At 35.6% G+C, this 23,086-nt stretch overlaps 2 protein-coding genes across 2 annotated transcripts; both read right to left on the reverse strand.

The window, feature by feature from the left end:
• Nucleotides 1-6,216: 6,216 nt before the first annotated feature.
• On the reverse strand, nucleotides 6,217-8,034 carry LOC125837768 (bifunctional L-3-cyanoalanine synthase/cysteine synthase 1, mitochondrial-like). The gene is made up of 4 exons (XM_049516843.1): nucleotides 8,017-8,034; nucleotides 6,788-6,897; nucleotides 6,611-6,664; nucleotides 6,217-6,487 (listed from the first exon to the last, which is right to left on the reverse strand). Exons 1-4 carry the CDS (start codon nucleotides 8,032-8,034, stop codon nucleotides 6,217-6,219), a joined length of 453 nt encoding a protein of 150 aa, XP_049372800.1.
• A 5,352-nt stretch (nucleotides 8,035-13,386) lies between these two features.
• Nucleotides 13,387-16,690, reverse strand: LOC125837770 (uncharacterized). The gene is made up of 7 exons (XM_049516844.1): nucleotides 16,625-16,690; nucleotides 15,919-16,170; nucleotides 14,966-15,165; nucleotides 14,396-14,787; nucleotides 14,035-14,248; nucleotides 13,817-13,943; nucleotides 13,387-13,479 (listed from the first exon to the last, which is right to left on the reverse strand). Exons 1-7 carry the CDS (start codon nucleotides 16,688-16,690, stop codon nucleotides 13,387-13,389), a joined length of 1,344 nt encoding a protein of 447 aa, XP_049372801.1.
• Nucleotides 16,691-23,086: the final 6,396 nt, after the last annotated feature.

Genomic DNA, 23,086 nt, shown 5'->3' on the forward strand with positions numbered 1-23,086 from the left:
ACCGGAGATGAGGTTCAAGCTGATGAGGTGGCTGATGCCGAGTCTGAGGTTGAGACTGATGAGGAGCAGCTCGATGTCGATGAGGAGACTACATATGAGGGCCTTACAGAGATTGAAGAGGCTATGGTGGATTCAGCCGTGCAAATTTCATTGGTAGATACACCCATGGCAGGCTCTAGTGGAGCTAGTGCTGATGTGACCCCGGGCATTGATTCCCCAACAGATGGAGCGAATGTGTAGACATGACCTTTCTTTACCTCCCTCTCTATCGTTTTTATTGACTTTTGATTTTGTTTATTGCATTTGAGGACAATCACCTTTTTGTTTGTGGTGGGGTGAGGTATTTCCATACCTACCTCTTGTGCCTATATTTTGTATATATTGGGTTTTGTGATTTATACTGTGTTTTTGGTTTATATCTTGTGGATGTTTGAGCTTATGGCTTCTTATTATGAATGAAAATGGTTTTTGACCTATCTAAATTTTTTTCCACTTCTTATTGTGAGTGATTGTGGTTGTTCTTGAGCAAATTTGAGTATCAGTTATGATCAATACCGATGACTTGAATAGTGCTCTTAATCAAACAAAACTGAATGCCCGGCTACGATGAGGCCAAATAAAGTTGCATAGACAATATGTGAACTTTTTTCATCTCATTGTGACTAGTCGGTTATCGAGTGGAGTCTTTTGTGATGAACATTACACACTGGCGAAAATGTGGAGTCTCGTTTTATATTGGTGCCAATGCCTTGTATGATGAGCTTACCGTGAACCTTGTGTGATGACACCTAGAATTTTCCCTATTGGTTCGGTTGACTAAGTGATGCAAGCTCTTGAAATGATCTTAGGCAACAATTTTGAAGAGTGAAACAATCTGACAATATACCTCTTTTTGTGGCCAACCTTGTGAGATGTGTGAACTCTGCTTGAACCCCTTTGAGCCTTATCCTTTTCTTGGAAGAAAGTTGATGCAATTGTGACCCCTCTTTGTTCATTCACCCATAATACTCATGAAATGTGGTTTGTTTGAATAGCCATCTTAGGCCAAAAGCCTAAGTTGGGGGTGTGGTGAAAAGAGAAAGTAAATCAAGAAATGTGAAGAATTACCCTTTTGAGTCATGATCTTGAAAAAGATGGAACCCCTCCATATAAAAAAAAGGAGAAGGAAAAGAAAAAGAAAAAGAATGAAAAAGTTGTGAAATAAAGTTTTGAAAATGCAAAAGAAATGAGGTGTCCGGAAACTCATTAAAAGTTGAATAATGGGGTGAATTTTGAGCATGAGTAAAAATTCTGAAGAAAAGGAAGAAAAGTGATGTTCAGACCACATTTCATGAGGGTAGCAGCCACTGAGCCTAAATGATCATACTCTTACAGTCAGCCTCATTACAAGCCTTAAAAAGACCTTTTTTTAATCTTGAGTGAGCTAAAACTAGTGTTGATTGGGAAATAAGGGCAAACCTATATGTGAAGTCATGCATGTGTTCATTTTTGTGAGTGTGAGAGTTGTATGTGATTCCAGAACTATAAATTGTTGAAGAATTGTGTGTAAATAGGGAATCATCATTGTTGTGAGGGCATTTTAGTACCTTTGTCAAGCTTGAATTGCCTTTGAAGCAAGTATTGTGAACTTGATCATCTTTGATAATGGTGAGTCACACCTTCAATCTTTGAGTGCACAATTGATCTTTGCATGAGTAAGTTGAGTCTTATTGTGTGCATTCATGATTGAGTCTTATGTAGCACTATTTGAGACATCCTTTTTGAGCTGATGAACATGAGTTTTACTTGAGGACAAGAAAAAGTTTAAGTTTGGGGTGTTGATTTGTTTAAGATTTGGACTCATTTAGGGCTTTGTTTATATAGATTTAGTGTCCTCAAATGCTTATTTTGTCCCAATAACAGATGTTTAATCCTTGGGTTTCAGGAATATGGATTAAGGAAGAAAGCAAGGACACTAACAGGCAAAAAGGAACAAACTAGGCTGAAAAAATGAAGAAGGGCGAGCCAGAGGATCGCCAAGAGCATTCTGCGTGTTGCCAAGTGGCTCATCAGACCACCTAAAGTTCCAGTGTGCCAAGCCCTGAAGGAAAGAACCAAGTTGGCGATGGAAAGGAGTAGTCGGCGGATCGCTGAGTGATTCCGCGAAGCCAAGATAGCTCGCCCAAAGTTATAGACCTTGAGGATGCTGAGTACCAAGGCAAAAGGAAGATCGAAGATACCAAAAGCCGAGTCACTGAGTTGTTTGGTGAGCCCAACTTACTTTGCCAATTGACTCTTCGCAACACATTTTTGGAATACGTTTTTGAACATTTAGTTTAGTATCAATTACTCTTTAAAACAATCTATTATTAAGTTTTGAGCATCTGGAGACAGTTTACTCTAGTTTTTCCTTAGCTTTGAAGGATTGAAGAAGTTCACTTTTGAGAATTTGGAAGTGGGTCTTTGAGAATCTTCAAATTGGAGCATTGTAAGGACAAAATCACTTTTACCCAATTGATGGATAATCAATTTGGTAACAGTTTTTACCTTTTTATAATGTCTAGCTAAAACCCCAATTCTTGGGGTGTGATTATGGGCTGATTTAACTTATGGGTGTTGCTAATTGTTAGTTTAAATGCTATTTAAAAGTGAGTTCAATTATTAATTGTGGTTTAATTTAAGAATTGTAGTTGCAAATTCAGTTCTATGTTTCTGTTCTTGGCTTGCTCGAGAGAGTGAATCCTAAACCCAATCCCACACATTCATCTCGAGAGAGTGAATGGATTAAGGTGTGGGATGCTCTTATTTTGCATACATGTTGATGTTTGAGAGAAATCACTTGATTCGGGTTAAATTGTTTGAGAGAAAATTTACCTCCACTATAAATTAGTCTACTCACTAATATTTATCTATTTCTAATAGTTGCAACTACCCATATGTCTATATTAGCCTATAATCTATCATATCCCAAAAACCCGTCTCATTATTGTTAACTCGTATTATTTGTGACTGTTTGTAGTTGTTAATCAAAAGAAAAATTCCCCTTTTGACATTCGTGTCACCCCTGAATTTGAATGATGTCTTTATTCAATCATTTCTATTCCTTTGACTGATTTGACCATGTTCACACTTCCCAATCAAATCTGAAACACATACCGCTCCTTGTGGGATTCGACCCCAATTCATTTAGTTGGGTTATATACTGATTTACGATCATTGACGCTTAGAATTGGATGGAGTGTGTTTGAAACGTCAATAAGAGATTTAGAACAACAGGCTCTTTATGGATAACTTACACGTGGATCAATTACTGTAAGAAACAAATTACTTCTTTTGTTCAATGAAAAGGTGGATCACAGGTGTGGAAAATTATTTTAGAAAATAGAAATTTACTTGAGAAGGAGATGTGGTGGGAACCGAGAGAGTGTTCAACTAGTATTTGGTATGGTAACTGGACTAAACTTGGACCTTTACACCAAAAAATTCAGGAAGATATTCAAATAAATCACTCAATATCTGATATTAAAGAATTTATGGGAGCTGAAGGTTGGAATTATGAGAAAATGGAATCATATATTCCTTTTTCTATTGTGGAACATGTGAGGCAGAATATGGATTATGTTGAATTTACAAATCAAAGTGATAAACCATGGTGGATATTGAATATCACTGGAAAATTTTAACAGTGAACAGTGAATGGGTGTTATTGAGGATAAAAGTTACATTATCCTATTAGTTTAGCCAAATATGGGTAAAGGGTCTTCCTTTCAAGATTTCCTTCTTTATTTGGAGGTTATGGAAAGCAAAACTTCCTGCGGATGAAGTTTTGGCTAACTGTGGCATAGCAGTAGTATCAAGATGTTCTTGTTGCTACAATCTACAAGTAGAGACGATTGAGCACCTTTTCTTCACAAGAGATTTTGCTACAAAAGTATGGGACTAGTACTTTAATGGTGCAGGGCTACAGGGCCCATGGATTCAGATGAAGCAAACAATATTCAAATGGTGGGATGAACCATAAAAATGCTAAGATCATAACCATTTTTCAAGTCGCTCCTATCATTATGTTGTGGTTTATCTAGAAAAGAAGAAATATTGTATTACATGCGGGGACATATTCTCTTGGAAGGTGATTCATGACATAAATGATACTATCTTTAAGTTAACTAGAATGAGGTATCCTTGGTTTCAAAATTTACCTAAATCCTAGCCACATCTAGTACTCCTATTGGAAAGATACAAACCAAAAACAGAATATATATTGGTGAACTGGCTTTGCCCACCACCTGGCCGGTTCAAATGTAAGACAAATGGTGCTTCAAGAGGAAATCATGGCCCTAGCTCAGTAGCCTTTTGCGTGAGAAATGAAAATAGGGATGTACTAGGAGCTAAAGGTATCAAATTACCTGACACTTCTAACATTATTACAGAAGCTATTCCTATCAGAGAAGGGTTCAAATTTTTTATTGACAGGTAACTCACTCCTATCATAATTGAGACAGACTCCCTTACCATGGTGAATATTATGGATGGTATTTGGAAAGTTCCATGGAGTGTGACATTGGAGGTCAACTCGATAAACAAATTAAGGGAAGGAGTGGTGGTTACTATTTAACATGTCTTGAGAGAAGGGAATACTCTGGCGGATATTTTTGCTAACCTAATTTTTGATTTTGTAGGTGATTTTCAGATAAATAATTTTCAAGAAGTCCCATCTTATGGGGAAAAAAATTATTAATCTAGCATAAAGCATAGACAGTAAGATTTTCATATCATAAGAAGTTAATAGCATTGTACATTAATGTCAATTGCCTAAAGCTATTTCATGATTGGTCGATTGGAACCATCACACCTGGTGAGAGCTTAAGGTGTTCATGGTGGTTACACACCAAGGCAAATAGAAATATTGTGCAGTATGAACATCTGCTATCCAATAATCTTTCTATCTATGAGTTACATCAAGTATTTGCAGAATTATTATCTATCAAGTTAATGTACATATATCATTGGACATTTCATCTAATGATATCTTTCTAAAGTTTGGTATTAGCCTCTACGGAAGCTCATTCACTAGGAAGGATGACAAGAGATGAGGTGTTATCAGTTTCCACAAAGAGAGTACAAATCTGAAAAGTATAGTTAACAAGATAAGTGGTCGAAGCTCAATCTAATAGATTTAATGATCTTGCAACACACCGTCCCCAATTGCTCAGACGAATCTTCAACCGCCATTTCTAAAGAGCTTTGGCTATGATGGTAGCAGTGATGGATGACTTATGTCTCAAATCGAAGTTACAAAGATGAAATCTTAAAAGGCATTTGTTGATGATGAGCTAAGAAGTCCAAACATTGATGATGTTCTTGAAAGGTTTCCTATTTGATTTCTAATGTTTATTGTCTTCTCTTAGGTTGTTTTAATTTGTTTCATTTAAGTGTTAGAAGACTTTGGGCATTTGGACCGAGTCTATTGGAGTTGAAGTGGGCCTTTTGGCTTTTTCTTAATAAATTATGGTCATTGACCATTTTTTATTAAAAAAAATATATATCTTTTTTTAATGTATTTATATACTAATGTTGAATAGTTTTGGCTTCCTCGTGTATTTACTTATTTAAATTGTTGAATCTCCTTGGTGAAAATTAATCCTGGCTCCACCATCGCATTAATCATCTCTTACTTTCCGTTGACTCAGAAGGAGCTTCCCGTAGACCCTAACCAAAGTGCAAGAGTAGAGGGCATGCATTTGAGCCTGATCTCTAAAATAGTGAAATCCACGTTAGAGCTCCACTAAGGTCAAGGGCAACAGCGAAATAATTTGCTAATGACAAAGATAAGACACTTGGCCTAACTCAACCCCAAAATCTACTTTATGATGGTAGGATTGTTCAAGTCCATATAAGCAGACCATCAATTCATTCTCCAAAGATTATAACCCCACCCCCCCCACGCTCAGGCCCAACTAGAGTGTAGATCGTGAACCCAAACTGGGAATGAACCTTATTCTAATAACATGAAAAACATGACACTTGAACCTAACTCAGACCCAAAAACTAGCTTATGAGGGACCAGTTCATTCCCTAATGTGGGAATCTAACATACTCTAAAAATATGAAATAATAATAGAAGAATAACATATCATAAAATACAATATAAGGATAAATTTGGATATTTTCCTATAATGGAAAGTCTAGTGATAAATGAGGGGATGGGGGAGGGAGCAAAATGAAGATGTAAATTACTTACTGAGTATTGGTTGGATTGGAGAATTCTTGAAGCATATAAGCATTAGGTGTAGATTCCAAAAGATCATAAGCTTTCTTAATAGTTCCTCCCATTCCTTTAGTTGGATCAGTGATCACTAAATCAGCTCCAAATGCTCTCATGGTTACCCTCCTCTCCAAGCTTCTGTAGGATGGCATTGTTAAAATCATTTTGTAGCCTTTCATGGCAGCCAAAAATGCCATACTTATTCCTATATTCCCTGACGTTGGCTCGATTAGTGTTGTTTGCATATCATCCATAAAATATATATATATAAGACATGCACAAAATCTATGCAACTGGTATCTCGTTCATATCATCTGTCTTTTAAGATTTTCGTACACCTCTTAAGAAAGAGCCATGTTTACTTACTTTTGGGTGATTAATCCTTTCTTTTCTGCATCATTAATCATAGCAAATGCTGGTTTGGTCGAAAAGGAAAAAGTTTTTTCAAATTTTGAAATGAAACATGTCCAAACGTCCACTTCATATTTAGAAAAAAATTACAAGAAGTAAAAATGAAAGAAAGTAAATTACCAAATAATTTACCTATCTTTGATACTAGAAGTAGGTTGCATCATTTCTTGTTTAACAGCAATATAAGCACCACATCCTTCACTCACTTTGTTAAGATACACCAATGGTGTTTTCCCAATGAGCTGAATTGTGGAAAGATTACAAATCAATTGTATAATTTACATAATCAGGTCATATATAATGTAATTATAGATATATCTTCATCACAATCATTAATTGGTTATATAATAAAATTTGAACTATGTTAAAGTGTATTTTTATAATGTTGTGCATAAAACTTAGAAGGTAAAGTTGTTCTCATGTGATCAAGAGGTCACTGATTTTAATCGTAAAAACAATATCTTGTAAAAATGAAGGCTAAGATTTTGTACAATAGACCTTTGTAATTCGATCACTTTCCGAATCCAGTGCATAGTAAGAGCTTAGTGTACTTATCTAACTTATTTTTAACAAATAATCCATCCATCACAACAAATAAATGAATGTTCTCATTTTCCACTCAACTTTGAACGAAAAAGAACATTAAATTAGCGTAATGATGATTACGGTTCTTGAGCTGATATATCATATATTCTTACAAGTGGGAAACTCCAAAGTAAAAAATGGAATTACCATTTTGCCCCTCTACTAAATTAAAATTTGACTAAATATAAATATTTTAATTACATAATGGTAGAATTTGAAGTCCTTAAGCCCTTTAATAATTAAATTATCATTTTCTTGATAAATGAGTACATTCATATTGCTTTTAATCGTAATCATAAATCTCCTAATGGAAGAATTTGAAAAGTTATGATATGGAAAGTCATTAATCACTTTAATGTATTTCAAAATTAAAATTTTAATTGAAAGGGTCATTTCCTTATGCTATTTATGAACCAACTTACAAAGATCGAAGCTCACAATAGGAAATTGAATTAAGGAAATTGCACAATTCAACATGAAAAAATAAGAGAGTTAGAAGTTGAAAGTGAGGATTGTTGAAGGAAGCTGATGGAATATGTCGAAGGAACAAGTTAAATGGAGCTGACTGATGAGTTAAAGTTGGAGTTACACTAGGACTAGACTACTGAATTCTAATTTATGTGCAAATCTATGTTTTGTATGACTAAAGTTGATGTAGTCGACTAGGATAAGGTGTAAATAATATATTTGTGTTGTATTAGGATTCCTAGTGTAACTAGTATAGGACTCTTCTCCTATTTAAGGATTATGTAACTAAACAATTCAATTATCAATACAATCCTTGATTTCTCCATACTTTACATGATATTTCTACATGGTATCAGACCATTAAAACTTTTTCACTTTTTAACGTATTAGATCAAAGTCAAAACAACCACAATATCAAATTGCAATGGCCCCTTCTACTAACACCCTTTCAACCTCCTCACTTTATCATCTTATTTCGTCATGTTCCATTAAACTTAAGCCAACAAACTTTCTTTTATGGAGGACACAAATGTCTCAGTTGATTCAAGTTATGAGATTAATCTACCTCATCACAGAGAATGAACCACCTAAAGGTACATGTTCCACTAGACAAACTACTAAGAATGTTGTACTAGGTGAGAAGGATGCAGAAGACAACAACATTGTTGATAGTAGGAGAAGGATGTGCTGCTAAGGAGTTAGATCTCAGGCACTTTGACAGAAGAAAGCATGTACCTGATCGTAGGCTGCTCAACTGCCAATGAGATGTGGGAATGTTTGGAAGAATCTTATCTTCAAGCAACAAAAGATAAGAAGTTCCAGCTCAAACAAAAACTACAAAGTGTGAAGCTAGGAACCAAAATGATTGATGAATATATTAAGGAACTCAAAGGCATATGTGATGGCCTTGCAGCCATTCACAAGCCTGTAGATGAGGATAAAAAATGATTAATTTTGCTAGAGGTCTAGGTCTTAAATACAAGACCTTCAAGACTATCATGCTAGGCAAGGCACCATATCCTACTGTTAATCAATTTATTAATGCTCTCAGGGGTTTTGATATGAGAGAGGATGAAGAAGAAGTGCCACAACAAAACCATAACATGGTATTTTCTGTCCAAAGAGGCAATGGAAGAGGAAACTACTCTCAAAGAAGAGGAAACAATAACTTCAATTCTAGAGGAAGAGGCTTCAAGCCTGCTGGAAAGGGAACATACTCTTATAGCAGCATAAACGGACCAGGTCCTCATAACAGTCCTTAAAATGGAAGTCATGAGAGGAACAATACTTATGTGTGTCAAATTTGTGATAGGATTAACCATACTACTCTTAAGTGTTTTTACAAGTGGGATTATTCCTACTAAGCCGCAGATGAACTACCACAAACATTGGTTGCTACTAATCTACAAAGTACTATTGATGACACCTTGTATGTGGACTCAGGAGCAAGTATCCATATGACACATAATTCAGGTATCCTAATTGATCTTAAACACTACAATGGACAAGATAAAATCATTTTTGGGAATGGATTAAAGTTAGACATAACACATGTTGGGAACATATCTGAATCAGTCCTAAAAGTTAAAAGAACTTCTTGTAGTTCCTTAGATTAATAAAAATCTACTCTCAGTTACTAAGCTTGCAAAGGATAATTGTTGCACTCTTGAATTTGATGAAACTAACTTTGTCGTAAAGGACAAGAAGACAAGAACACTGCTAGCCAAGGGATCTAAAAGGAATGGACTCTATGCTTTGGAAGATAATAATCTATAGGTTTTAACTGTTGCACCCTATTGGAACACGTCAAATAACATGTGGCATACTAGATTAGAACACCCTAGTTTGAAGTCTTTAAAATTTTTGAGTAGTAATTGTTGCATCAATGTTAGTAGTCAGAATAAAATGCTTATTGTTTGTTCTAGTTGCTAGTTGGGCAAGAGTTGTAAACTTCCATTTGGTTTGAGAAATAAAATTAAGAAAGAACCATTATTGAAAATTCATTGTGACTTGTGGGGACCTGCTCCTATCGAATCTTCTCAATATATGAAATATTATGTCGTTTTTGTAGATGATCACACAAGATATACATGGATTTATCCACTGAAAAATAAATCTGAATTCTTTGAGGTCTTTCTGAAATTCCATAAAATGGTGGAAAAAGAATTTTCTAAAGAAATTAAGATATTTTAGTGTGATGGAGGTGGAGAGTTTATCAAAACATACTTCATCAAGCATTTAGAAGATTGTGGCATTGTGAGATACATTTCATGTACTAACACACCTGAACAAAATGGTGTTTCAGAAAGAAAACATGGGCACATTGTGGAGACTGACCTAACTCTACTACTCCATGCTAACCTTCCTTTGTTTCTATGGGTTGACGCTTTCCTCACTGCAATGTTCCTCATTAATAGACCGCCCTCATCAGTCCTAAAGATGGTGACTCCATTTGTCAAGTTGTATGGAGAACAACCTGATTACAACAGCCTAAAAGTGTTTGGGTGTAGATGTTTCCATACATCAAGGGTAGCAACAAGTTCAGTCAAAAAACTTATCCTTGTGTGTTCATATAATACATCAGCTTATACAAAAGATATAGATGTTATCATCCTTCTACAAGGAGGGTTTACATATCCAGACATGTTGTGTTTGATGAAACACATTACCCTATGTGTCTCCAAATCAATCTCACACGAACATTGATGTCTCACCTCACCTTGCTACGTTTGTTGAATCTTTCTGTAAACTGCAGGCACACGATAATTCAGGGGAAATTACTGGTGAAAATGCTACTAAAACAACCCATATACTCCTTGATGACGAGAGTACTATTGACCTCTCAGGTGCAGGATCAGATAATGATCATGAGGAACAGGTTGACAATGATGACCCATACAGTAGTATTGAAACTCCAACTTTAGATTTCGGATCCGCTAGTGGCAATGAGGAACATGTTGAACTTACATGTCCAGTCCAATCACCTATTTTGGTCGATGTACCAGATGACCATCAACCTGAGATACTACACTTCAATCAACAACTTTAGTTGATGTACTAGTTGAGGTACTTCCTACACCACAAGGGATTCATATGATCACTAGACACAAGGCGAAGGAACATCATTTATCACTTGTTGCCCTCAGTAGCAAAGAAATTTTGAAGGAACCAAATACTACTAAGGAAGCACTTAGGTCACCTCATTGGCTTGCAGCAATGTAGGAGGAAATCAATGCCTTACATACTAACAAGACATGGATATTAGTGCTCCAATCTCATGGTATAAATTTGGTTGGCTCAAAATGAGTGATCAAGACAAAATTAAAAGCTGATGGAACAATAGATAAATAAAAGGTCAAGCTTATAGCTAGGGGATTCTAGCAGCTTGAAGGTGTAGACTTTAAAGAAACATTTAGCCCTGTGGTTAAAGCCACAACTATTAGGGTGGTTCTTTCCAATGTTGTAAGCTCAAAGTTTTAAGTTAGACAATTGGATGTCAAAAATGATTTTCTCCATGGTTTCCTACAAGAGGAGGTGTACATGAGTCAACCTACTGGATTTATTGATCCCAAGTATCCTTAACATGTTTGTCTACTTAAAAAGGCACTGTATGGTCTTAAACAAGCACCAAGAGCCTAGTTTTATAGGTTAAGCATGCATCTCTTACACCTTGGTTTAATTTGTAGTAAGGCTGACCCTTCCTTATTTCCATGACCTAGACCGTCGTGATTGACACCCACACTAACCCTCCGGTGGGAGATCCACTACTACAACTAACTACACAACTTAACAAAAAAATAGGCCTTTAAAGATACGAAAGCAGGTTTAAATGTCTAAGGGAAAATCGAGTTCCCATAAATTCTAAAAGTTTAACAAAAAAACTACTAAAACATTTGCGGAAAAACAACCCCTAGAAACTGAAAGTCAATGTATCAAAACTCTAATTACAACAATCTAAGAAGAAGGGGTACAACCCCGGAAGCTAAACATAACAACTATCTAAATAACTAGTCTAAGTCCGAAGGAAATGGACTAAACAAAATGAGAACTCATGGCAGCCTGGAAGAACTGGGTCACCCTTGAAATTTGGTCTCGATCAGTTGTCTCCTAAATGAGGTCTGCCAGTAGGCACCTCAAGATGCCCTGTACTCAATAAAGAAAGAGCAAGTGCAGTATCAGTACACAACCATAGTGTACTGGTAGGATCACACTGCTATTCCATTAAGTGAAACAGATATAAGCAGTCACAACATAGTAAACATGGCATGTACAAAAAAAAAAAATATATATATACACACACACACATCGGTTATCATTTTAGGAGCAACGTACAATTTCACATTCTCAATAACAAGTAGACTTGACAATTCAATGGTCCTCTCATAAAACCCATACCCAAACTGTTAGTGGTGCCCGAACGTGACACTTGATACCAATTAGTGTGTCGAAATGTGACACCCGATCCAATATATGTGTCCGAATGTGACACCCGATCCAATGTACATGTCGAAACGTGACACCTGATCCAATAAACACAACCACAATCACATTCACACTCATAATGTACATACTCATAATCATACAATCAAGTGTTGAATCATGGAATACATTTGTTCATTCATACTCAATTCATTTGGTTTGATCAATAGTGTTTCATTCACATACATACATGCATTACAATGAAGCAATTAGCAACATACATCACACAAACATGAAATCAAACCATCACCTACCTCGAAACAAAGCTTGAATCCTCCTAAGACCCTTGATCCTTCCCTTTATGGATTCGTTCCGCTTGTTCTAGGTCTACAATCAATTAATATAATACAAAGATAAATTAATCAAGGTCTAATTACCCGGATCATAACAAACCCACTAACCCAAGACCAAACCCATGATCCTAATGAGCAGCTAGGGCTTTTTCCACTGTCAATTTCAGGCCAAAACACTCCCATAACAATAATTACCCAACAATCTAAGTTCTACGGATCGAAAGACAGATTAGGGGAGTAAAATTCTTACCTTTAGAACCAAAAGTTGTGGAAAACTGTCAAGAACTCATCTTGGGTCGTCTCCTAACTCTTAAGAATGAAGTTTGTAGAAAAATAACAAAATTGGGGTTTTTCCCTGACTTAAGTCGTGACTGGACCGCTACAGCGGACCCCAACCCGCCACAACGACCCCCCCTTAGTGGGAATAATCCCACCCTAGCAGCTTGCACGGAGACAGAACCTTGGAATTTAAGTTTCAAACTCCCATTTCACAACACACCTTCAACCCTTGATATTCAAAAACTACCCCTTCACGCTAAGATAAGTTTCAGGAGTTCTACTTTCCCGAATTCGATTCTGTAAAGTCGTACGGGTTCCTTAACGTCTTAGCTATCTACTCATGTGATCAAATTCATAATTGAATCCCCCATTCATTCCTAGATTTCCCTAGACCTCCGTTACTCAGATTTCGTCCAAATCTGGCCTAGGCTACAATTTCTCAAATCACTACTCAAAAGTTTTCTAGCCCTAATTATTTCCCCATTGGCTTTCCCATAACGACGGGAACAAGTAGTTACAATAGATACAAATTTGCCCATCACTCCTCCCGAGTGATAAACTAGGAAAAACTGGCTAAAGTAAGAGTAGAGTAGTGCATGAATCACCGAACAACTAGGGATACTTGTCTCACATGTCCTTCTCGGTTTCCCAATTAGCTTCCTCAACCGGACGATGCTTCCATTGAACATTCAAGGACTTTATCTCCTTGGTTCTCATCTTCTGGATATAACAATCAAGGATTGCAACCAGTTCCTCTTCATACTAAAGGTCCTTGTCTAACAAAACTAAGTCCCACTTAATGAAGTAATCTCAGTCACCATGATACTTCTTCAACATGGACACATGAAACATTGGATGACCTCCAAATAAGCTAGGGGGTAAGGCCAATCTATAAGCCACTGGCCCTACACAGTCAAAACTCTCAAATGGATGAATATATCGAGGACTAAGCTTGCCCTTCTTACCGAATCTCATTACTTACTTTATGGGTGACACTTTTAGAAGAACTTTCTCACCAACCTGAAAGGCCATGTCCCTTACCTAACGGTTCACATACTTTTTTTTGTTGACCGTGGGCTGCTAGAAGCTTAGCTTGGATACTTCTAACTTTATCCTGAGCATCTTTCACCAAATCAATCCCCAAAAGTTCCTCGAACGGTGCCATGTCAATGCTGGAATGATAACTATTATTATAGGAGAACTCACACAATGGTAGAAACTTATCCCAATGTCCCCCAAAATCAATCACACATTCCCTTAACAATGTGCTCTAACACTTGAATAGTTCTCTCTGACTGCCCATCCATCTGTGGATGGAAAGTTGTACTAAGAGTGAGTGGAGTGCCCAACTCATCATGAAATTTCCTCCAAAACATGGATGTGAACTGCGTACCATGGTTTGATAATATAGAAAGAGGCATCATGTGTAGCCTCACTATCTCTTTCACATAAATCTTAGCCAACTGTTGAGCATTATAGTCTATTCTGACTGGAATAAAATGGGCTTACTTAGTCAATCTGTCAATCACTACCCAAATAGAATCAAACTTCCCCAAAGTATTGGGGTGACCAACCACAAAATCCATAGCTATCCTTTCTCACTTCCATCACAGAATTGGCATTATCTGAAGCAAACTTGCAGGACTTTGATGCTCATACTTTACCTGCTGAAAAATTCGGCACTTAGCCACAAATTCAACTAAGCCCTTCTTCATACCAGGCCACCAATAAAGTCGCTTCAAATCTCGATAAATCTTGGTCACACCCAGATGAATGGAATACCGTAAACCATGAGATTCTGTCAACATTTTCCAAATCAAGTTATCCACTACGGGAACACCAGTTTTCCCCTTAAAACTAAGCACACCTTCCGCATCAAGAACCATATCTTGTGCCTTACCAGACCCTGTCTTCTTTCCAAGCTCATTCAAATTTTCATCATCAAATTGTTTGGCCTTGATCTCCTTAATGAACGTGGGTCTAACCTCAATGATAGATAACACCACACCTTTTATTTGAGATGCCCAACTGCACAAACTTAGACTCCATGGTCTGAATCTCCTTGGCCAAAGATTGCTTGGATACACCCAAACAAGCTACACTACCTATGCTTATCGCTTTTTGGCTTAGTGCGTCTTCCATTACATTAGCTTTACCCGGATGATACTGGATGGTGACATCATAATCCTTATGTCACTCCATCTACCTTCGTTGTCTCAGATTTAGGTCATTTTGAGTGAATACATGTTGCAAACTACGATGATCAATAAACACCTCACATTTGACACTATAAAGGTAATACCGCCAGATCTTAAGGGCAAACACTACCGCTGCCAACTCCAACTCATTTGCCGAGTAGTTCCTCTCATGCACCTTCAACTGCCGCGATGCATAAGCTATGACATTCTTATCATGCATTAACACAACACATAAACCCGAATGTGAAGTATCACAATAAACAATGAAATCCTTACCTTTCACCGATAATGCCAAAATAGGTGTTATGGTCAGAAGAGTCTTGAGCTTTTGAAAGCTCTCTTCACATTTTTTCAGTCCATTCGAAAGGTACCTATTTTTTTTTGTCAGCCTTGTTAGATGCGTGGCCATGGAAGCAAAGTTTTTCACAAAACGACAATCGTAACTAGGAAGCCCCACAAAACTTCTTCAGTTACAGAGCTAGGCCGGACTCAAATCTTAACCGCTTCAATCTTTTGTGGATCTACCATTACCCCTTCTTTTGAATCTACATACCCCAAAAAGGCAACTGAATCCAACTATAACTCACACTTGGAAAATTTGGCATACAACTTTTGCTTCGCAAGGACACCCAAAACAATGCAAAGATGGTCAACATGTTCTTCCTTACTCTTACTCTTGGAATACATCAAAATGTCATCGATAAAGACAAAAACAAAAGAATCCAGAAATTGTTTGAACACATCATTCATCAAACTAATGAAAGTTGCAGGTGCAATGGTCAATCCAAACAACATCACTAGAAATTCATAGTGCCCATAGCAGGTAGTCTATGCACATCCTCATACTACCATCCCTTTTCTTAACAAACAAGATAGGAACAACCCATGCGGAAGCACTAGGACGACTGAAACCTTTATAAAAAAGTTCTTGGATTTGAGCCTTAAGCTCTCTCAATTCTACCTTAGCCATGCAATATGGAGCGATGGAAATGGGGAGAGTGCCCGGTTTCAAATCAATGCAGAAATCTATATCTCTATCTAGAGGCATACCAGGGAAATCAGAAGGAAACACTTCCTTAAATTCAGACACTATAAGAATAGACTCAATAGATGGAGATTCAACATCAACATCCTGAATATAAGCCAAATATGCCAAACATCCCTGCCCCTCCAATTTCCTAGCCCGAATAGGGGATATGACCTTAACTTTTTCCTATCCGGGATCTATAGAGTCATAGACTTAGCATTACAATTTCATACAACATAATAGGCGAACAACCAAGTCATGTCTAAGATTATATCAAAGTCAATCATATCCAAAATAACCAAACCAACCCAAGTCTGAAAACCTATAAACAAGATAGGGCAAGGATGATACACATGGGTGACTATGACAAGCTCTCCAACTAGGGTAGAAACATGGATTGGGGCATCAAGTATATTACAAGCCACATTGAATCCCAAGGCAAACTGAACTGACACATATGAATAAGTAGAAATCGGATCAAACAAGACAATAGCCATCCGGTCACAGACAAGAATAGTACCTGTGATCACTGCATCAGACACCTCAGTCATGGTCTTGCCCGGAAAGGCATAACACCGAACCCTGTCATCTTGATGGGCGACCTCTTTTCCTTGCTGCACTACTCCTCTACTTGCATTACCATTTCCCCAGCCTCCATGGCCTCGTTGATTTCCTCCTCGCCCACTTTGTGGACGCCCTCTACCATTATTACTGTTGCCCGCGGGTACCAATGCTCTAGTCTACTACTGCACAAATTCAAACATGCACGGGTGGGGTAATCTCTCCTCATATGCCAGGTTCTCCACAATTATAACATGTTCGTTCAAAAGATTGCTTGCTGCTCGCCGAAGGTCCTACTCCCTGGCTATCGTGAATAAAATTCTACTTTGGAGTTCCCGAGTAACTACCTGTAGAAACGGGCAACACTAACTGAATTGGTCTGGCTGTAAGTGTCGGCCTACCTGAACCTCTAGGTAAAAACCATGAAAGTTACCTGTGCTCTTAGGTTTTTTAGCTAAAACCTTGGCCTCCCGTCACGTCTAACTCCTTCCACTTTCTTCACAAAATCCGTCACCTCATTAAAACTTTTCCCTGCAGAGGTCATTTGAACAGACAATACCTATAACTCGGAGTTCAGTCCCTTGATGAATAGACAAATCCTCTCCTCCTCAATATTCACCGATTGTGAAGCATATATAGGCAAATCATAGAACTTAGCCTCACAAGAAGCTACAAACATACCACCCTGCTCCATAGCCATGAACTCATCCTTGTTGAGATCCCTCAAAGTTTGGTGCACATATTTTTCCAGAAACAGAGCATGGAACTGTATCCAAGTGAGTGAGGGCATAACTGACGATCTACATTCCACATATGCCCTCCCCCACTGCTTAGCCTCACCTTGAAGCTGGAAGGTCACGAACTCTACCCTATGCCGATGTACAATATCTAACTTATGAAGTCTCTCATAAAAATCCAAGATGAACTCATAGGCATCCTCACTCTCAGAACCTTGGAACACAAGTGACTTCAATTTCAGAAACTTAGTCAGCATCTCATGCTCATTACCAGTCATCACAAGACCCGAAGGCATCAGTACCTGATGTTCCATCTACCCTGGGAATAGTAGTAGTAACGGGGCGGTTGATCGGAGGTTAAGCAGCTTGCAATGCGGGAAGGACTCCTGGACCGACCAACCCCTTCAGGAAAGACATGATCCGTTGAGCTAACACTGGGTCTAAGAGAGGGACGCCGATATTTTTAGCCGGTGCATCCTCTTCTCGTCCAACATCCCCCTCGTCCTAAATCTCCACATTCTCTTCTACCTCTTCTTTTTGTGCAGGAGGGGTCTCTTCCCTTTAAACATTCTCAGTTGGGGCTCCACCCGTAGAGGGTGCCACTCTTCCTCTACCCCTGCCCCTTGCACTTAACCTACCCCTGCCTTGACCACGGCCTCTGGCTGCGGACTCCTCGACCTACGGGCTTGACATAATTGAATCTAGTGTTAACCATCTGCGGACAGAAGAGCGAAGGAAATTAGATACCAATTCGAATCGCCAAATACCAGTTGGAATCAAGTTATAGCACGAAAGGAGACAAGAGAAAATAGAGAGCTTTTCTAAAGTCCTAAAGCCTCTCGAAGTAAAGTACAAACGTCTCTGTACCGTTCCCCAAGACTATACCAATTGAAATCCTTTTTCTTTCTTAAATTTTGTGGGCAATCAAACTATTTCCTTTATTTATTTTTACTAGTCATATTTAGACTTAGAAATTCATTAAAAATAATATTTAATATGATCACTTTACTACACTACCTTTATCAATTGATGTTTAGTATGGTATCTTGAAAAATGATTAAAAAATAAATAATTAATACTAAAAATAAATCATAGAAAAATTATATGTTTTTCATATGTGAAAAGTGACATATGAAAATAAAAAAATATTTTTCACATAACAAACATGTAAAAGTGAATGGGTAAAATACGTTGTCCTTACTACAATCACATGTTTTTTAATACTTGTCATTTTACAAAATCAATACATAAATAAAATTATTTTTTCTATTTTACCCTTGAGAGTTATAGATCTTAAAAATATGTATTTGACTAACACAAAATACCTAAGTAATTAATTAATTCACAGTGATCAAATTAATTAATTAAAATAAATTAATTCATATTCATTGATTAAAACCTTGACTTTAAATGAACACTAAATGAGAGTATAATGATAAATTCATCTACTTTCTTGAAAAACGTCAAATCCAAAATAAGAACAATAATAAAACGGATGGAGTATATCATAAAGACAATAGAAAACGCATCTTAAAGTTGTCCTATTTTATCATTTGACTTTATTAAATTTAATGTTTTGAGAAATGTGTTAGATGATAAATAATAATATTTAATAGCAAGGATAAAATAATCATAAAAGTAAAATTATCTCTTGATTTTCTAAACTAAATAAATATTATTGAACAACTATTTTTAGTGTAGTGAACATCTATTGTTGGACGGAGGAAGTATACGTCGTTTTCTCTTGGAACGTGAGCCACTAAATGACTTATTTTAGATTAAAAATTTCAAGAAGAATTCTTTTACTCTTTTTCTCTTTAATTTCTTGTCCAATTGAAAAGGATAAATTTTTTTTACTATTATATCCTTAATTAATTAATTTTTATAAAGACAGAACTTTTGAAAAATCATAATTTTTTTATTTATGTACTTCATAATTTGAAAGATAAGACACCCTTTTATAATGGAAAATTAACATAATGGACCCTCTCACCACATCTCTAAAGTATATACAGATGAATATTTCCTATACCTAAAAATAGAAATTTATTACTCCCTTCGTCCAATAATAATTGTCCATCATATTGTTTTGATATATTCAATAGTAGTTGTCTATTTCACGAAATCAATGAATAATTTTACATTTAGTTCCTGATTTACTTTTATCATTTATTATAGTAATTTTGTTATTACACTTTTCAAGATATTATATTTATTATATTCAAATGGTAATATAGTAGAATTATCATTGTATTTGTAGTTTCTTGAGAGGTGGGCAAAGTCAATAATCAGAGGTGGACCCACACTACAGAGAGACGGTGCACGTGCACCCGGTAAAATTCTGAAAAAATCAAATGTATATTTATTTTGAAAAACTAGTAGAAATTAGGATATACTTAACAGTGCACTCATAATAAGCATAGAAGTGCTCTGGTGCAACTGGTACAAGCTAAAGATACCACCCTTGAGAACAGGGTTTGAATCCAACTAAAGACTTTTTTAAATTTTTTTTTTTTTAAGTTTAGCTTAGATCTCATATTTGAGCAATGTTTATATCGATACCCAAAGTCTTCAAATTCTGGGTTCGCCTCTGTCAATAATGAACTAGTATTATTAGACAGAAGGACTATAATTTTTTTTAGCATGCACACTCTCTCTCTTGTTTTTTTTTTTTTTTTACTTGTTTTGAATATTGCACACGTTTTGAAAAGTAATACTTCATTTATTTTTATTTACATGTTATTATTGTAGATTTCGCGTCTCTTAAAAATTAGATAAGTTTATTATAGTACGCTTATTTAGTGATTTATTGAAGTCATGTTTTTAATGAATGAACATAAATTAATTTATTTGATTAATTAAATTGACCAATGAATATGTATTAATAATTTGATTTTCTTATGTTGGTCAAATTCATACTTTGAAGACTAATAATTCTCAAGGGTAAAATAGAAAGAATAAGATCATTTATTCATTGATTTTGTGAAATGACAAATATTAAGAACTATATGTTTTTAACAAAAACGTCATATTGAACGAAAAAAGTATTCAATATAAGAATTATGACACTACTCATTATATTTATAATAATTGATGCATAATCTTACATCATAATAAATAATGCAATAAATAATTAATTAATTAAATTATAATATGAAAAGATATTTTTTAATATAGTAGAGTGACAAAATAAAATAAAATATTATTTTTAACAGAAAAAGAAGAAGAAGAATGGGCACGTTTAGTAGGAAGGTGGACCCGTGATGGCTCAAGTGGGCATTACAAGCAGTGTATGCCGCCGCTATAGTCATTGGTCAAAGCCCAATTTCAAACTTTTATTCACCCCAATGTAGGCCAAGCTACTAAGTGCTCCCTCCGTTCATTTTTATTTATCATATTTAATTGACACATTTATTAAGAAAATAATAATTGATATACGCATTTTATTAAACTATTCTCTATTAAATTATGTCTTGAAAAATAATTTGAAAAACAAGTATTTAATGTTGAGAGTAAAACATGAAAAAAAAAAGAAGTTATTATCTTTTCTTGATTTCTTAGAAGTGACAAGTAAAAATAAAAATTTATTTTATGAATAAGTGACAAGAAAAAGTGAATGACGGGAGTACTTCCTTCCTTCATAATTATTTGTTATCTTTTGAATTGGCACACCAATTATGAAAATAATAATAAACTTATTGACGTAATAATTTTGCCCTTATTAATTATAAAGTACATGATTTAAAATTTTAAGATTTTCAACAAGTTATATTTTTTTCAAAGTTATTAATTCGAAGTATAATAGGAATTTTTTTTTTTTTAATTTATAAAAACAGAGTAAAAAGGTATAAATAAAAAAAACTGAACAAATAATTAAGAATATAGGGAGTACTATTATAAATTATTATAATAATTATTATCACATTCATTGCAAGGTTCTTTCTTCTATACACTTTTCCATTCCTTTTTATATGTTCCTTTTTGGATTGCACTTGCATTAAGAAATTAAGTTGTTTTACCCTTTTATCCTTATTTAATATTTTCTTAAATCGACTTTTCAATAAATAATGAATACGCTAGATTTCAAAAATTAAAATGCATTTGGATGACTATTTGAATTTTTGAATTTATTTTCAAAATCAAATTTAATAGAATAGTGAATGGAGAGATTTAATCAATGTATGAAGTACTCCAATGAATATTAATTACTTATTACTTTTCCTAGGTTGGTCAAAGTATATATTTTCAAGACTAATTAACTACTCTATCAAGGCTATAATAGGAAGAATATGATAATTTGTATTGATTTTATGAAATGACAAGAAATATGGTCCAACTATTTATAGAAAATGATGACATATAAAAAGGAACGGAGGAAGTATAATTCATTACAAGTTGAATGACTTTACTTTCGTCGTCTAAAAAAATTGTGATGTAAAATAAGTCATATATTTTTGTAATAAATTATTTCATTAAAAGTACGATGATAAGATGAATATTAAGTTAAATTAGTATTAAATATAAGAAATATGTTATTTTTTATTTTGATTAAAAAAAATTGAAATAGATAAATGCTTGTGGTGGCACACTAGCAATGAATTTCCCCATCCCACCCTGCCCCACTCCATATAGCATAATTTTTTATTCCCCCCCCCCGCCCCGCATATACCCACCCCGCAAAACTTCAACATACCAGTACATGTGCTTGATTTTGACTAAGGGAGATAGCCACAGTGAGATGAGAATTGAGATTAGGTTTTTTCCCTATGCAGTTTTTGGCTTAATTGCCCAATTTAGTTGAATTTCAAAAGAAAATAACCCTAATCCACACCCGCCCCACCCCACAGGTTAAAAAAATATTGTGTACCCGCCCTACCCCACCCCACCCCAACAAAAACACTAACCCACACTGCCCTGCAAGCACTCTAATCCACTCCGCTTTGCAACTGCCCTGCCCCATTGTCATCCCTACTTAAAAATCTAAAAGCACAAGTGATCACTTGGCGGCTCTCTCCTCTCGTGGTTGAAGGAATAATGTGATACAACAAATTACTATAGAGCATTTTCACTTGAATAGTCTTTAGGTTATATAAATTTAAATTAATTAGATTTCAATATAAATATAGGAGAAAATAGTCAAATTCCCCCTAATCTATTATCGGATTTCCAACTACACAACTATACTTCATAGGGGTGCTATTACCCCCTACACATTTTTAAAATGGAATATACAGTCTCCTAAAATGTCACATCCAGATTTGTGTTAAATAGTGAATGCATGCGACTTCTACTTTATTCTTTTGTAGAAATACTTTTAGTTCTTTCTTTTTCATGGGTTGGTTTAGCCCTCGATTGTTTCATGTTAAGATAAGGTGAAATGGTGTAATGGAGCCTGATACTTGTCTGAGTTTGTATTATTGATCCTTCTAATTAATTCTTTACCAACTGAATCCCTTAAACACAATAAAACACAACATATCAAACTTCTCTGAATTGTCGGGAGTGTGTGAATACAGGCATGTTAAGGTAAGTGAACATCGTATTTAAATTAAAAATATTTATTAAAATTATAAAAGAATAAAATAGAAATTTTTATAAAATAAAAAAATATATTATTCTTTCCCACTCCACCATCTTTTTTCGAATAACCCCATCATTTCCCTAACTCATTTTTTTTATTTCTTCCCTACATTCTAAAAGATCTTGGTGTTGGTCCCTTTTTCGTCCAAATGGGTGATAGCGAGGAGGTCTGTTGGGCATTTTGGTTGCCAGAGAAGATGGAGAGGAGAAACGGTCTTGGTTCG

Source organism: Solanum verrucosum, unplaced genomic scaffold (assembly GCF_900185275.1).
Source record: "Solanum verrucosum unplaced genomic scaffold, falcon-dt-bn FXZP01000135.1, whole genome shotgun sequence".
Lineage (NCBI taxonomy): Eukaryota > Viridiplantae > Streptophyta > Magnoliopsida > Solanales > Solanaceae > Solanum > Solanum verrucosum.